Consider the following 17,858-nt stretch of genomic DNA (forward strand, 5'->3'; position numbering starts at 1 on the left):
GTGGGACACCTAAAGATTCGCAGCCCGGAAAGACGTACTACACGCGTGCCTGCATGCGTGCGTGTCTGTCTATGCATGTATATAAGTAGATGTGTGTCCGACGTCCATCTATATTCCTATGCCTATTTGTGCGTGCTTGTGTGTAAATATGGGTGTGTGGTTGAATGATGGACATATATGGAGATGGAAAAAAGCCTTGACATTGAAACATTAACATGTAAGTCAGTCTTCATTGGGCTAGTAAACACTGTGGTGTGGACTTAACAGTACGTGACAAGAATATCTCCTCTCCTGATTTGACTTTCATACCAGCAAGAGACTGTGATGCCATGGAGTAAAACCATTTTAGCATGTACCAGTTCCTTTCCTTAATAGCATATATAAATTAGGTTACAAATTAAATTTATTGAGCCATGTCTGCAGATTATTTTATGTGCAGTTCGGAAACTGATTGATTTAATTAGTGTGTTACTGTGTTTGTTATGTAACCATGATAGCCTGTGTCATCATCTTTAACAAACAATGATATGCCTCTCATGACTCAATACACAGTCTCATGTTCATCTATTCTAAAGCCATTCACTACAGCTAGACAGGGAATCAAATGGAACAAAAGGCAGTCCCCACTCCATTTTACATTTTGTGTAGCAGGCTAATTGTCCCATTCCTCTTCCTATTCACCAGCTTTTTAAGCCCAGGATCAATAGGGAACATTTTGGGCTAACTATGGAAGTTAATTTGGCGTGCACTGTGAAGAGGAATTGCTAACTTGAACAAAATCAATGTGATTAACAGAGTGGATATTAACAAAGAATAGCATCATAATAAGCATACTTTTTCAACAAAACTGCCTCTCTCTGAAGCCTACAATTACTAGCTAGACCAGTAGACCTGAGGATGGTCAAGTAGTAGACAGACCGACAGACAGTAGAGTAACATAAAGTACTGGTGGTTCCCAAATGGTGTGCCAAGGCACATAGATGCACACAACCATGTCGTGAGATTGTAGATTTTGCCTGCCCATTGTTGTGAGTGACTTGACTGCCCATTGGTGTGACTTAGGCACAAAAAGTTTGAAACCCACTGACAAAGAGAGGCAAACGGACAAGAAATAGTACAGTAACAGTCAGATGGGATCTTACATATGGAAGTCCTACAGCGCGGTTCCTCTCCACAGTTGCCTTCACCTCCGCGAGACTCCCGTAGTTCCAGCGAGAAATCTGGAAACCCAGGGACCAGTAGGGAGGAATCACAGGCCTGCCAATCAACTGGAAGCACGCACGCACGCACGCACGCACGCACACACACACACACACACACACACACACACACACACACACACACACACAATCAGGAAATGTTTAGATAGAACTATTTATAAATTCCATTCTTGATGAGTCATGCATAATATACAGTAGCTAATAGGGATGTCCAATATATACTGTACTGTAGGCTTTTTCACCAAAAGTCAACTAATTGTCAGGTAACAACAACACATAGTTGTTGGCATTAGTTGACAGTGCAGAAGAATAATTACCTTTGCCCTTCAGACTAATGAATGATAAAACGATTTGGAATTATTAAAGTGGAGAAATAACGGACCAAAGTAAAGTGCTTTTTTGAGGAGTTCAGCTGTGCCTCACCAGTATGAACTCTTGCACCACTTGTTCTGGGGTGTCTCCAAAAAGTATGTAGAAGTCGAGAACTCCTCCGATAGTTCTGTAGGTCACGGCAGGAGCTGGCTGCAGTGTCACCTCTGAAAGAGAGCACGCACGCACACACACACACACACACACACACACACACACACACACACACACACACACACACACACACACGCTGCTGTGAACAAGATCATAGAAGCATGGCTACTTCCTTAAATAATGTTCTGCTAGCAAACGAATAAAAAATGTTTATGTCAGTACATTGTTTTATGTGGCTTTTGTCTTTTGTGTGTGTGTGTGTACCCATAGCATTGCTGTTCATAAGAAAGACTCCAAATGACTTTCCGCTCTCGTCTTCCAGACACAGGAAGAAGGGATAGTGTCCGTAGAGGTTATGTGTTCCCTGGAGGAATGGGGCAGAGAGGGGGGGGGGGGGGTATGTAAACTGACGGGACAACTTTGCAAATTAGCAACATTTTTATTCTATTAAAGGAGTTCCAATTATGAAGTTGGGAAGCAAGAAAGCAAGTAGCGACACACGCAGTCTCTTAAAACTGATTGTGTCTGTCAGTTTTTAAAAAGTTTACATTTGGAAGTATAAAAAAAATATTTGTTTGCCTTTGTATATACATTATAGTTTAACTGGGTCCGTTTGGGTACGTTTTCTCATACTCTCAGAGTTGTGTGTTTGTGTGGTGCAAGTGTGTGTCCTGTTTCATACCCCATTGGGGAACGCATCTCTTGTGAATATGGGCCAAGTTTTCCAATCTGTATCATGGCGATAGTTTCTATGGACATGCTCTCCTAGTCCGTAAATATTTTTGGATGGCAGCCTGGCAGAGATCTGCAGATACTGGTCAGCAAACACCAGTGGACCCATTGTGGTGTCAAACCTAGACGTGTCAGAGAGAGTGCAGGTGATGAAAACAGGTAGGAGAAACCACAGGCAGTAGACAGGCCGAGCCCTCTAACAAGGGCTCCGCACGTGTTTCCTCTCACATTCACAACACGAGATAGACTGGTAAGAAAACGACTGTACACAGATGCTGAAATAAAGACAGCACCAGAAAAAATGACATGTGAATAAACTGTCAGCTGAAAAGGAAACAGGTACACATTAATTTGAAGAGCAGGAACAGACGCAGGCCCGTACTCTCGTGTTAGCCTTTAGTCAAACAATACACTTTAGCTTGGTGTATTTCAAGTGCAGAGATAATGGGATTAAGTGCACGTGTGGTGAAGAAAAGCGAATGTGTCCAGTTCCTAATAGCTTTTTATCACTCAGAGAGGATGGCAGAGAGCAAGCTGATACTCTCACTGCAATTATCCACACACTTAACAATTACCCGCTCCGTCCCCTGGGGTAACGAGTTACAAAGCGCACCATTATGTAATATTAATGGAGGAGTGTAACAAGTACTGTTTTAAATGTTGTAATATTATTATAATAAGAGTTCTTGTTCTTGTTGTTCAAGTAATGCTTATGCAATTCCAAAACGTGCTGTGAGGTTTAACCCTGTAACATCCACAGCTAACTGTTTATTCTACAATAACGGAAGGTTTACAATCTTCTGGGCAGAAATATTCCCACCATTTCACCTTATTGAAAAGACAGAGTAAGACAAGGGTGAAATGCAAGTCCCTACAAGATCTCTACTGCAATACTTTGGAACTTAAAAAATAGCATATATAGTGTGTGCCAGACCCTGGTAGTATAACCAGTCTAACTTGACATGGGGTCAGAGGAGTGGATATACAGAGGAGCTGAAGGAGTAGAGGTGGACAAATATGTGTTTTATATTTATATAACGGTAAACTGTTACTGTTCGTGAAATGCATTGTTTGAAGACAAAGCATGGCACAGAGAGAAATGAGATTAGAAGAAGCTGTCTGTTTAGCATTTCCTCAATTCCCATTGGGGACAGCGATTCATCTGTTTCCATCAGTTTCTGCTCTGTGCATATTCCCCGGTCACCCCAGCCACCTGCATGTCCTCTCTCACTGAATCCATAAACCTCCTATTTGGCTTTCCTCTTCTCCTCTTTCCTGACAGCTCCATCTTCTCCCTTCTCCCAATGTACACCTCATCCAACCTTGCCTCTCTTGTGACATTAACATCTCCAAGCAAAGATGATATTACATATTTCGTATTATGTATTCTTTACAACAAATTGTTTAAAACTTCCCAAAACAAACTAATTTGAATACTTATCTGCCTGGGGCCCATGACCCACCTCTTTTCAACCCATTTTGCTATAGGTTCGCTCTAGGTATAGAAGACAGAGTAAAGCCATTGAAAAATTGGAAATGTGGCTGTGCCCTCAATGCCCTCAGTACCCACATACCTTACAAATTACTTCAAAAATGTGAGTGCCTCCCAGAGCCACGACACTAGAGGGGGTATAATATTCACTTCCACCAAAGTGTGGAATGGGCTACGCAGCCAATACTTCCGCGTTCAGTTTGCGCCGCCGGAACGCTTCCTCATTCACTGTGAACGTACGGTCGTGATTTTGTAGGAATAAAGTCCAGTTCTTTAAAGCACACTATTTCATTTGATAATGTGATGGCATAGTTTTTCATAGTAGTTTGTATTATTTGTGTTGCGACGTTGACTTGATGACATGAGTTCTTTCAGTTGTTACCGGTGTTGCCATGTACGCTTGTTATATCCGCTTGGGGCTTGTTTTTCAGTAAAGTTGCTTGAAATTATTGGTAGTTTAGATGCAGGTTGGGGTTTTTATTTAGGCTTGTTCCCTAATGTTCTTTAAACCTGTGATTATGCTCAAACATTGTCATAAAGGACCCCCATGTATTTGTGCACACGGACCCCACATGGATCCTCCCGTTTTTAACAGGAGGAAGTGTTGGCTGCATATAGCCCATTCCCTGACCCCTTCGCTCAAAAAATGCAGTTCACTGGCGTCGTTTAACCTTTCACCTTTCAGTAGGCCAAAGCGAGAGGAAATAATCACTTCTCCCTTAGACCCCCACCCATATATTTTGGGTGATATTGAATTTTGTTGTTATTTTTCATGTCATGTTTATGAATTGAATATAGGACCTGAATGGAAACGAGACAGCAAACCCCTTCATCTTTGCCACCTCCAGTACTTGCATCTTCCCTGTTCTTTTCCCTCATTCAGACACACATTCTATCTTACTCCAATCCTGAGTGAGAACAGTGAGCCACGCATATACAGTCCAAAGGTGTAGAGCCAATTAAAACAGCTGCTGGGAGGAGTGAATGATCAAGGTATCTGAGGTTAGTGGCTATAAAGCTACTCTATATCCAGCATGAAGTACCAGGAGAGTGAGCTGCGACTAATTCTCAAAGTTTCTCAAGTTTTCATGAACTGAGGTCGCACAAAGCAGCACGATCAACACAGAGTTATAACTTATTAGCACCGCAAAACAAGTTTGCATCACAAGGTTGAGCAGCAACAATGATGGATTATGAGTCATCACCCATGCAAACATTATTAGTAAAGGCAGGCAGGATTATATGGTGGGTTGTTGATCAGCTGTGACAATAAATCTATGTGATTCTCTTACCAATGTTGGGACATTGATAAAACATTGCTGCATATTTTCAAAAGGGTTGCTGCTTGCTACTTAGCACATTGTCACACAGGTCAGGAAAGTATGATTAAAACAAATGCCCTTTAATGCCCTTGCTTGTTCACCTGTGTTGCTGTATTGTATTTAGCCATTCTAATCTTCTTTGGGAGGGTGTTCTAACTTCTTAAAAGTTGGGATAAAAAAGTTTAAAATCAACTCTAAAAGTAAACAGGCAGCCAGGGCAAAGAGGAAAGGATAGGTTTAATGTGCTCTCATTTTCTGGTACCGTTAAAATTCTGCCGGGTGCATTTTGGAATGATTGAACAGAGGAGCAAGACTTTCTGCTGCAGATACTATATAATAAGGAAAAAATTGCTAATTATGTGGCACCCTTCGCCAACCTGGGGAGAGCAACGGACTTGAACTCATGCTTCCTTCATGCATGAAGTCCAAGTTGCTCCTTTACACCTGACAGGGGGGAGTTTCCCTGGTTGGACGTAGCGTGTGGAAGGAATTTTTTCCAACCAGTTCCTTTCCCCTCCATCAGGCACCCTGGCTGGCCAGGGGGAGGCAGTTTAGAGACCAGGATTACTGCATGTTTTTTGTGAGGGTACCTACCCTAGGGGGCACGGGGAGAACATGCAAACTCCACACAGATTAGGTTTTTGTTGAGTATTATTAAAACCGGTGTGTTGTCTCGGGCCGTCTGGGCATTTTGGCTGGTAATCCAGTCTGGCAGTCTGCCGCGGGTTTGACTCCCGATCCCGATGGCCTTTACTGCGTGTCACACTCACCATCTCTCTCTCCCATTTCCTGTCAGCCTACTGTATACCTATCCCTCTATAAAAAATTAAATAAAAGCGAAAGCCACAAAAAAATATATCTTAAAAAAAAATACATACAGTATCTAACTTGGATTTTACAAGTTTTAATTTTGAGTGTATAGGGCTGCGATTATAAAAAGGACACCTGCTCCAGGTGTTTTTATTGTTTATTTGAGTGGGACAGTATGCAGTACTACTGATAAGAATGCAGTGTAAACTCAATATAGAGTTGGCAAGAATACTAACTTTTATCCATAGTCCTTGACATGTAAGAATACTACAATAATGAGTACAAAACTATTAAGGAGTGGTTGCAGGTTTGATGTCTAGCAACCTTGTACTTAATTAGTAATTAGGACATACTTTATGGCTACAGGTGGTTCAAGGTTGTTCCATGATGCTAATCTACCCTGTACTGACATTTTGTCTGAAGGTGGTGCACCTGTGTAATCCTCGTTGTCATCTTTGAGTTTCCCCCTGTACTCTTTCTACTGCTTCACATTCCAACTTATGACAACCATCAAGTGTTTAATGTTCCTTTATGAGCACATGTTATTTATTTGGATAGATATTCTTATATTGCTTCCCATCATCATGGGTCTTATCATAAGTGGTTGGGCAATAGTGTAATGACAGTTCAATACAGTTTTACAAGTAATGGGATTAGTGTAATTGCTCTATAAACCTGCAAACTGCATACTGATACATTTAAATAGCTAATTGGTAACATATTATACTTTAGGTTGAAAGAAGACTTACTGATCAAGTCAACTGATCACCGCAGGGTGGGGCCAAGCGCAAAATAAATAAATAAGTAAATAAAAAATTAAATAAAAACACCGGCCCAATTCTCGGCCCAGTCCACTCTGTCCATAATCTCATAGGGGGGTTGAAGTGATTGTAACATTGGTGGAGGGGTGGTGGAGCCTCTGTTCACCCTCTGCCGCTGAAGTGGTTTGCTCCGTTTTACTGACGTATGCTAATTCAAAAAAGGCTGGCGCGGTGAAGGACATTAACAGGTAACACAGCGGAAGAAAAAGTGAATGAAAAAGTGACATTATGGATTTAAAAATCCGTTAGAAAAGAAGTGTTGTTGTCAGCGACGAAACTGCAGAGGAGCTGCGGAGGATCATCATGGTGGTGGTGGTGGTGTTTCACCAAGCGCTGCTCCGGAACAGGTGTTCCACCACCACCACCACCTGCATTGTTATCCCTGAGGACACCGAGCCCGAGGACTTGGACTGGGGGAGGAGAGTCTGAGTCAGGACGAGAATAATAATGTTACGGCTGAGGCTGAAGTGATTGAAAAAGAAGCAGGTAGGCGGCCTAATGCTAGTGAAGTTGTCGCTGATCATAATTATATGTAGCAGGCTGCAGCTGTTGTGTGCATACGCAGTGCAATGTTGGTGTGTGTGCGTTACAGTGTTTGTTTTTGGCTGCTGCTGTGCCATGCTCTTGCTCTTGCCTCTTTGTCTGCGTGCGAAAGAGTAACTATTCCGTTTGCCTTATTTATAGGCCATTTGATGATTATGCGTAAAGCCATGCTCAGTGGGAGTATGGTGCTCCAGTGGCTGACTGATGATACAAAAATGCTAAAATCTAAGTTCTCAAGTTTGCGCCGCCGGAACGCTTCCTCATTCACTGTGAACGTACGGTCGTGATTTTGTAGGAATAAAGTCCAGTTCTTTAAGTGCTCAAGTTGAGCCTTTGCATACGCCTGTAAGGTCATCAAGGCTAGGGCAAGTGCTACGACAAGTGCTACAGGCTAAAATGGAGTCTGAAGAGGTGGATTTTCAGACTACGGCGGAAGATTGGGAGTGAGTCTGCAGTTCTGATTGCAATGGGAAGTGCATTCCATAGTTTGGGAGCCAGAACAGAAAGGAGAAGAGTTTGTGACATGTGGAATGTTGTCCCAGCTGTTTTAGTGAATGTACTGCAGCTTCTCTGCATTGGCTGATGAGCCTGTAGGTGTTAGTATGCCTTAAATAAGCCTGAGAGTTAAACTCACACACTCACGCACGCACGCACACACAATCACACTATCACACCATCACTCTCTCTCTCACTCTCTCTCTCTCTCTCTCTCTCGAAAATTAATACTCAAGAAACCACTTCAGTGAAGTTATGATAACATTTGACATGCTTCATTACAAATTGAGAGAGCCACAGTTTGAAAATATATGCCACCTACACTGAAAAGATAGCCTTTGTCAAAACAAATCTCACCAGTAAGTATAATTAAATGCTTACATGCATACTTTACATGATTCTTCCTTTTTTAGCTTTCTTTATATTTTTTTGTACATCTTTAATTGACGTCTTTAATTCATTTGTTTCTGCTATGCAACAGCATGGGCAGTTAGCGAAAGAGTATGCATGATGCAGAGGCTAATTAGTCTGCAGTTTGCCTGCTCAGAGTAGGTTACTTTCGCGGCTTTGAGTTGATTACCCGGCTTATAGGCTACCATGGGTACTTACTTACAACTATTAAAAACTATGTGGCGATTAGGGGAAATACACTCTTGAAATAAACAACCCTTTGTATATTTCACTGTGGCATTCTGAGAAAGTAGTTTAATGCCTCGGAAGGAGAGGAGCAACTAGGCCAGGCAGACACTATAGTCTTGACTCCTAGTCCAGGCAGAAACCTAGTCCAGGCAGACACCTAGTCCACATTTACTTCAGAGCAAAGCATGCGCTTTGCTCTGAAGTAGACGTGGACTATGCGCTGTGGTCGCTGGGGGGTAGGGCTGTTAGATTTTGCCTAAGAATTTAATCCAGATTTATTTTCTCTGAAAACTCGATTTTCTGTGTTGTCATCAGCACCCATACCCTAGGTGGGGTTGAAAAAGGGCCTTTCTGAGAGGAGTTTGCATGTTCTCCCCATGTCTCCTGGGTATACCCTCACAAAAACATGCAATAATAATGGGCCTATTTCACGGGGCCTATTTCATTAGGGATTAAGCCGGGATTTATCATTATCCTGGTTTAATATATCCAGGATCAGTGATGCATCGGTTTCATGGAAGCTGAGTCATCTTGCCAGATTAGCCAGTTAACCCTGGATTAGTTTAGCCTGACTGGGTTTCATGAAAGCAATTCCAGATTAGTTACCATTGAAATGTTGCTTCAGCCTGGTCTGGACCAGGCTAACAGCCATGTTTAACTAATCCTGATGTCTTTACTGTTCATTAAGCAGTCAATCTGCTCACAAAACCAATCGTACATGCCCTCACTAACCCTTCCTGACACACACTCTTGCATGTCATATAGTATTAATGATAATCATGGTATAATGACCTAATGGATTTTAGAAATGGCAACGGTGTGGGGTATGGTATGGCAGGTGTATGGCCTTGGAGCTGGATTGGAAGTGTAATTGATGACACAGATGTTACCGAAGCCCTGCTGCTAAACAGGCTTAGATTGCACAGGCATCATTATGCCATCTTGCTTCTGTGGGGGCTGACATGAGAACATGGGAAAATAGCATGTAGCGTGGAGTGGAAATAAATGAGATCACATTATGGGGAAAAAAAAGCTTAAATTGGAAGATTTCTAATTTCTTGCTATCAACAGGCACACACACACACACACACACACACACACACACACACATATTAGTGACGTTACTCACAGGACTTTCTTATTGTCCATCCTGCGCACTTTAAGGCCAAACGGTTGGTGTGTGACATCCAAAGTTTCACTGATGCGAGTTGAAGGCTGAGTGTTTTGTATGTTCACAACATGCTCATGAGGAACTTCAAACCTCTTCTTCTGAGGGTCAGAGATCTGGAGGAAGGAAAGGAAAGGAAATTTAGGGCTCTCACGATCATAACATGTTACTCGATCAATGATTAAATTGTGTTTTGGATACATTTATATTTCTGTTTTGCTTTAAGGCTTCATAACAAATGCACTGGGCAGATATGGCAAATAAAGAATAATAATAAAGAAAGAGCCGATCAACAAGTTCACAATGTGTCACCTGTGAGCTTGTAGATCTGCCATTTCCACTATTTTCACTGTTCAATCAATGATCTCAAAACGATCTCAAATTATTGCGATCACACAATTAAAGTAATAATTGTGACTGACTAGAAACAAGTGACGGTTTCTGTCAGTGTTAGTCTGTAAGTTTAACAGGTATAGACAGGTATACGAGACTAACACTGAAAGTGTTATTCATGTAGTGTGGTTATGAGAGGTGAGATGACACAATGTTGACAGACTAACACTGAAAGTGTTATTCTGTATTTAAAAAAGCATGAGAATAAATTCAAATGCGTGCCTACAGTATACCTTAAATCGGAGTCTTCGGCTTGTCTGCAGCTCAGCGTGAAATGAGAGTTCTTCTATGTCTGCACCAAACAGGGAGGGGGAAGCCATCCTCTTCAGGCTGCCTTTCATTACTGACATGAAAAGTTACAGAATATCAGTGGGGGAAGAAGTATGCAAGTAAAAGTATCAATGCCACAATTCTGAAATACTCTGTTACAGGAAAAAGTCTGGTATACAAAATGTTCTTGAGTAAGTGTTCTGAAGTACAAAAGTATTTGCATTAAAAGTATACTTAATCCCGAAGCCGCAATACCGCGGCTTTCTAATTAAGACCCTTTGTCTGCCGAAGCCGCGATATCGCTGCTTTTATCGTTTGATATCAATATGAAACGCTTACGCTGAAAACCACGTTTTTCACAACATCGCAATCGACATATTACCGTTTCCTGGCTAAATATAAACACCATGTGCTAATGCTAACATTAGCCGTTTCTTCTTCTCTCAGTCTGCGGGACAAGAGACCGGATGTAAATGAATAGTAATCCAGTCATTTCCCGGCAAAAGCTAACTACCTCCAATGACCACTAGGCGGCAGTCAAATAATTTAAATGCCAACATTAGATACTGTAGCAAAAATAGCACTATTGTTGTTACTTTGTGAGACACTAGTATAAAAAACAGGCATTAATTGATGAAAATAAAAAAACAACTAAAATACGGATAGAAGGTTTATGCCTGATAGTGAAGATATACAGGGTAGTTAACAATGTGAAGTACCGGTACAGTGTTATGTCATGTGGTTATGAGAGGTGATGACACAATGTTGAGGAGGCGATCAAGTTTGACAAGGTGATAACACTTCAGTCTTTCATTTAGCACTTTGTCACTCCGTCAAACATGGCAGTGCTCCACAAGGGATCTAGGGCAGATCATTTAATTTAATGAAAAGAACACCCACATGTCGAGGCATATCTGTCAATGCAGCTTGACAGCTGTACACTCCTTATGATGTTTATTCAACACAGATGCTAAGATAACCACTATGTGGGTTCCAAATGATACCAAATCTCATGAGCAGATGGATTGCATTGCAAATTAAAATGAGAGCTTCAGAAACTCAGACACCGGTTTATGCATATGATGGCACGATCAAACACTGCAACAGACTTAGAGCTAAAATGCTCAACTGCCTGATTGATGCTCAACTGTAGGTAATGAAGAATTTGGCCCTGGACAACACCATAGCTGAATTTAATTGTTTGCACACACACGCATGCATGCACGCACGCACACACACACACAGGCACGCAGTACAGTGTTGTTTTTATGGTGATTTTACAAGTGTCTGTTAAGTAGAACAAACAGAACTTGTTTAGATATGTTTGCTCACATCGACATAGGAACTTTTAGCTGAAAGATGACAATCATAAAACAAAATACTATTTCAAAAGGGATAATTGAACTTTTTAACTGAAATGAAGAAAACAAATATATGAAATGCCTCATGGTTTTCAATATGCCATCCATGTCATATTTCAGAGCCACACCTTGCCCTAGGCACAGTAAGGCAATGATTGAAAAAGCAAGAAATGGAAACATGTGGAAGAATAACACGTGAAAGGGCAGCTGTCCTCCACATATATTATGGATGGACGCATAAAGTAGATTGTACATAGATACTGGAAAGAAAGAGAGAGAGAGAGAGAGAGAGAGAGAGAGAGAGAGAGAGAGAGAGAGAGAGAGAGCGAGAGCGAGAGCGAGAGCGAGAGCGAGAGCGAGAGCGAGAGAGAGAGAGTGTGTGTTACCAGCAGGGTTGATGATTTCTTCTGGTGGGTATATATGTGGTGTGTAGGTGTATCCATGATTGGTGGGGAAGAAGCACCAGGGAACGCTCCTCTCTTCCAGGGGGCTCCAGCAACATCCACGCTGCTCACACAGTGGCTGCATGGGGGAGAGGAATGAGCATTTAGGGTGCAGAATTTAGCTTGTAGAATTAGCCCCCCAAACTCTGACATGCCAAGAAAAGGGATGACCATAATGCTGTACAGTAGTTGTACAATAATAATGTATGGTTTTCTAAATCCCAAGGCACATTTGGACTTGCAATAGCCTGCAATAACGTGCAATAGCCTACTAGATTTCTTTTTAATGGGAAGAATCTAGAGTTTCGATAACCTCCTTTGACAGCCCATTCATCCAAATTGAAATTTCCGATCTGCTTGAATTAAACAACGTTAAACTCACCAACATTGCAGATGTAGGGCAAGCTAGGATTATCGTCTTTCAATCTGCAACGTGTTTGTTTCATGAAAATCCACCGTAGACATGTTATGAGCTATTTTCTGTGATTGGAGTGTTGGAGTTTGGAAGCGCTCGTCGGAAGTCACTGAACGGCCCCGCATAGTAGTGTGTAGTAGTGCGCATAGACATAAAGGTAGATGCCTCTTCTGGCTCTGGGGCGTCTGTATCTCAACGGAAGAAAACATGGAGGCAACGGGAGGGGATGGTGATGCGTTATCGCATTGGCAAGCTTTCCCGAGATTCATTGCGAAGCATAACGGAAGCGAAACGGAAGAACGGTAGGCCAATCAGAGGTGTGTGCCTTCAAAATTCCGCTTGACTTCTTCCTCCCGTTGCAGACACTTCGCTCCAACGAACTGCAGTGGCCAATGAGGCATCTATATATTTGTAATATCTATGGTAGTGCGTACCACCTGTTTCGAATTTGCACATAATGCAAGGAGCATGTGTTAATGAAAACAAGTGCTTCCAAACTACAACACTTAAAATAATCGCCTGCACTGATTTTCTTGACAGAAGTAGCTCATGTTTACAGTGGATTTTTATTAAACTAACACTGCAGATTGAAAGAGGATAATTCAAGCTTGCCCTACAGCTGCAATGTTGGTGAGTTTAACGTTGTTAAATACAAGCAGATCGGAAATTTCTATTTGGATCAATGGACTGTCATTGAGGTGCAACTAGATTCATCATTCAGGGAAGAATTAGTTAATGTGTAGACATTAAAATGAATGAAAATGAAAATCATACATTTAAAAAAACAAAAACAACATGTTAGTATAGAGTCAATTCTAAGATATGGTATCAGCATTTGGTTTGGAAACCTAACTGTAAAATACAAATCTGAGATCCTTAGATTAGCCAAAATGGCAGGGAAGATCATCCCCCATGAGGTCATCTTTGAGCAGGCCACCATTGGACAGGTTAAGAAAATTGTGTCTGACCCCTCCAATGTACTATACCCTGAGTATTGGCTAATGCCATCAGGTAGGAGGTACGAGGTCCATGTGTGCAAATATAATAGTTACAAGCATTCCTTTGTCCCTCTGTCAATGACACTCCTTAACAGAGTCCTTGCTGAGGGCAGACGTGATGCTCTTCCTCTTTTGCACTAGGTATGTTGGTGTGTGTTTTTTTTTAATGTTGTACGGGTCATTGTGTGCCTTTGTTGTATTGTATTGTATTGTATCGCATCTGTATGCTGCAGGGCGGGTCCTTGGGGTCCAAGACAAATTTCTCCCTTGGGAGATAAAATAAAGAAACCTTGAAACCTTGACCTACTGCTCTATGACAATAACAAAAATCAGCTCCTACTTTTGATGCTCCTGCATCAGGGTAACAATCCACTCTCTCAGCCAGAGGGATGGTGGGACAACTAGGAACGAATGCTTTGGTGGTTTCTGTTCAAAGAAAAGACAATAAAAAAACAACAGCTCAAATACAAAAGAAAAGGAAAAAATAAAAGACCATAAAAGAGAGTTCCCAGTGGTTAAAATTCTATACTAGCGAGTTATTTGGTTAATCTCCCTGGTAACTAACTTGTCCCGTGGTGTGGTTCAAAATCCTTAGAAAAAGTTAGATTTTGGAGCACGGTGGCACAGTCGGTATTATGTCGCCTCACAGCTAAAAGGTCCTGGGTTCGATTCCCACTGTCATCATCATCAGTGCCCATACCCGAGGCGGGGTTGGTGAAAGGGTTTGCATGTTCTCCCCGTGTCCCCTAGGGTAGGTAACCTCACAAAAACATGCAGTATTGCAGTAATCTTGGTCTCTAAACTACCTCCTCCTGGCCAGCCGGGGCGCCTGATGGAGGGGAAAGGAACTGGTTGGAATAACATGTTCCTACCAGGCACTACGTCTGGCCGGGGAAACTCCACCCTGTCAGGTGAAAAGAAGCAGCTTGGACTACTCATGCATAGAAGGAAGCATGAAGTCAGTCCGCTGCCCCCCAGGTTGGCAGAGGAAGTGTAGGGATTCCTTCCTTAATTTGGATTCCCCAAAAAAACATAATTTGGAGGAGTGGGTCTTTAAAGGTATCTGTTGCCCTACCTTTAAATATGTTTTGATGTTTAGTCTAGTAGTCCATTATATAAATAACAATATTTGACTAGTAGTTTGACTGAGTAGAAGAATTGCACAGTGATGTGGTGGCGGTGACAATCACAAGTAGGCTACGGAGATAATGTGGAGACTGTATTGAATGTAGCTTGGTACAGTATTGGCCTATAAATGAACACTGTAAATGTCTAGTGGGGAAATATTCAACTAATCTCTGCCATCATATGGAATGCCCTGAATTAATCCATTATGTGAATCACTGGCTTCTTTCAAAGAGATCTGTCAAGAGTAGAGATATTGAAGACCCATTGAAATGAGGGGTCATAGACACAGCTGCCGATTTACCTTTTTTTTCCTCCTGTAAATATAGCCTATAGCTATTTTAATTGATTAATAGCATGTGTTAATGTGTTACTATGCTATGCTCTGTTGATTCATTGAATACAAGTTCCCAGGACTTTATTGTGTTATCCTTTTTACATCCGTCCGTCCGTGTGTGTGTGTTGCGTGCGTGCGACGTGCGTGCGTTCGTTCGTACTAACCATCCTTGATGACTCCAGGTTCTCCAATGAGAAAGAGGACAATGAGAGCGACAGCCATCACGGCCATCAACAGGAACATGACCCCGAGGGTCACCTCCAAACCTGAGAACTTCCTCTTCCCCATCTGACACACACGCACAGAAGCACACGCACACGCACACACACACACGCACACACACACACACACACACACACACACACTGTGAAAAACGACTCACAAGCACTCATGAAACACAACTGTAAGCATAAGCAATTAACCATACAGACAAATACAAATATCTGGGCAGAAAAACAAACACCCATGGCACATAAATACATATTATACAGGCAGGCGAGTGTGTGTGTGTGTGTGTGTGTGTGTGTGTGTGTGTGTGTGTGTGTGTGTGTGTGTGTGTGTGTGTGTGTGTGTGTGTGTGTGTGTGTGTGTGTGTGTGTGTGTGTGTGTGTGTGTGTGTGTGTGTGTGTGTGAACATCCGCTGCCTTCAGAGGATCCTTGGCCTATCCTGGGAAGACAGAGTCCCCCACACGGAGATTCTCGACAGCACAGAATCCACCTGCATGGAAGCAGCTGTGGCAAAAAAACACCTGCGGTGGATAGGTCACACCATCCGCATGCCTGACCACCGCCTGCCCCGCCAAGTCCTCTATGGCCAACTGCACGATACAAAGCGTGCCCCTGGTGGACACACTACAAGGACTACACCAAGGATCTCCTAAAGCGCACTACCATCAACCCCATGCAGCTCGAAACTCTGGCACACGAGTCGTGTGCACATGTGACCCGGCAGGCTGAGCGGTCGTGTGACACGACCGCTCAGCCTGCCGGGTCACATGTGCCACGGCAATTTCGCACATAAGCGACAGCAACCATCAAAGGAGGTCCGAGAGACGCGCCCAGCAACACCGGAAGGAAGCCGGCGTTCCTCCAACAGACGGGATCCCCTGCCCCGCCTGTGGAAAGATCTGCGGCTCGCGCATCGGCCTCGACAGCCACACCAAGTGGCACCCCCCCTGACCCGAAGCAAGCGTCATCATCGGACACGATGGACAGCTAAGATGAGATGTGTGTGTGTGGAACCCATGGAAAAAAATAAGCTCAATGAAATCAACAGTTGACCGGGGGCCCTCAGCATAGACATATAATGTATAAAGGTAGACAACCCTTTCGGCTCAAGGGAGGGCAAAACATTCTCGAGATTCCTTGCGAAGCCCCGCGGAAGCATGAGTGTGCGTCACAGAGCGCATGTTCGGGTCTGAAGTCCCGGAAAAGATGCGCTGCATGTGATTGGCCAGTAGTCACTTGAGTGGCAGTGTGACGTAGCGTACTTCCTCCCCCAGTGTAAATTCTTCCATCCTCCCGTCGACACACATAACAAACTGCAGCAGCCAATGAGGCATCTATTTTAATATCTATGTCCCTCAGGCTCAGGGCCCTCTAATTGATCCCCCGCTTCTCTTCGGCTAAATGAGCTGCTCTACAAGTTCACAATGCATTGCAAGTTAACGCGTTGTTAGCTTGCTTACTGTAGATCGGCTATGTTTTTGATGAATGTTTGCCCTATGTGTGTGTTATTGAATATGCTCCCATGTTGAAAGGCTAAACGCTAAAGACTCTGCTTAATGGCACTGAAACATGACACAACACCATCCAACACCACCCATGACTGCACGCATGCACACACTCTCACGCACACGCACATGCACGCACGCACGCACACACACACACACACACACACTTTTACAGCATATCGCAATTGCACTAGTAAACATTAACAGCACTATAGGGGAATGTCTGATCAAAAGTGACTAAAAGCAATTATAGGCTTCACTCCAAAGTATACTTGATAGGTGAGAGAAAGAGAGAGAGAGAGAGAGAGAGAGAGAGAGAGAGAGAGAGAGTCAGTCTGGGTGGTTCAGACGCCTAGCCATTCTGTTTAATGTGCTGTAAAGATTAGTCGAGGGCAACAGAAAAGCGACAGACAGACAGACAGACAGACAGACAGACAGACAGACAGACAGACAGACAGACAGATGTCAGCAGCCACATGTCCCCCATGTGCCCCAATGACACACATGAACACAAACACTTAATGTTACTATATGTACAGACCTAACAGCTTGCGTCTCCCTCCACTTGTGTTCCCCTCCATCTAAGTACAGTATAAGCATGCAAATGACTTCTAAAGTTAGACCATCATGGCCATGTGGCATTAGCATGCAGAACCGAACCCATGACACACACATACTGTAACTGTACACAGGCAGAGGTGGACATGTAGTAACCAGGCCCGCGGGAAGTATACTTTACGTCAGCAGGGGCTGAGCAGCTAGTAGGGGGTGCAAAAATGCACGCATCATGACGCATGCACGTGCGTTTTCGCGCATTTTCACACGGAAAAGTGGCCTTTACTTTCCCTCTCCACACGCAAGCAAGTTATATGATTAACAAACTGACAAAACGCATTATACAACAGCGCGCTTGGGCTCGGCGACCCGTGTTGTATGGTCCTCATAGATCCCTCCCTCAGAATCAAATATCTAAAAATTAATGCAGCAGCATTCAGCAGTTCAGTTGTAATTAGTAAATACTATATTATTTCTCACTGTAATAGTGAGAGGAATAATAT

General features: G+C 42.9%; 1 protein-coding gene across 1 annotated transcript in view; it reads right to left on the reverse strand.

The window, feature by feature from the left end:
• si (sucrase-isomaltase) overlaps positions 1-15,355 on the reverse strand; it is a gene marked incomplete at its 5' end in the record, with an annotated part of 80,826 nt that extends 65,471 nt beyond the window's left edge. The window contains 9 exons of the mRNA XM_080771875.1: positions 1,143-1,268; positions 1,644-1,756; positions 1,968-2,067; positions 2,386-2,557; positions 9,687-9,841; positions 10,352-10,461; positions 12,136-12,271; positions 13,946-14,031; positions 15,232-15,355. Coding sequence (XP_080628001.1) covers positions 1,143-1,268; positions 1,644-1,756; positions 1,968-2,067; positions 2,386-2,557; positions 9,687-9,841; positions 10,352-10,461; positions 12,136-12,271; positions 13,946-14,031; positions 15,232-15,355 — 1,122 coding nt within the window. The remainder of the gene's footprint in view (positions 1-1,142; positions 1,269-1,643; positions 1,757-1,967; positions 2,068-2,385; positions 2,558-9,686; positions 9,842-10,351; positions 10,462-12,135; positions 12,272-13,945; positions 14,032-15,231) is intronic.
• Positions 15,356-17,858: the final 2,503 nt, after the last annotated feature.

The sequence above is a fragment of the Protomyctophum bolini genome, assembly GCF_963924005.1.
Source record: "Protomyctophum bolini genome assembly, chromosome: 9".
NCBI classification, from domain to species: Eukaryota; Metazoa; Chordata; class Actinopteri; order Myctophiformes; family Myctophidae; genus Protomyctophum; species Protomyctophum bolini.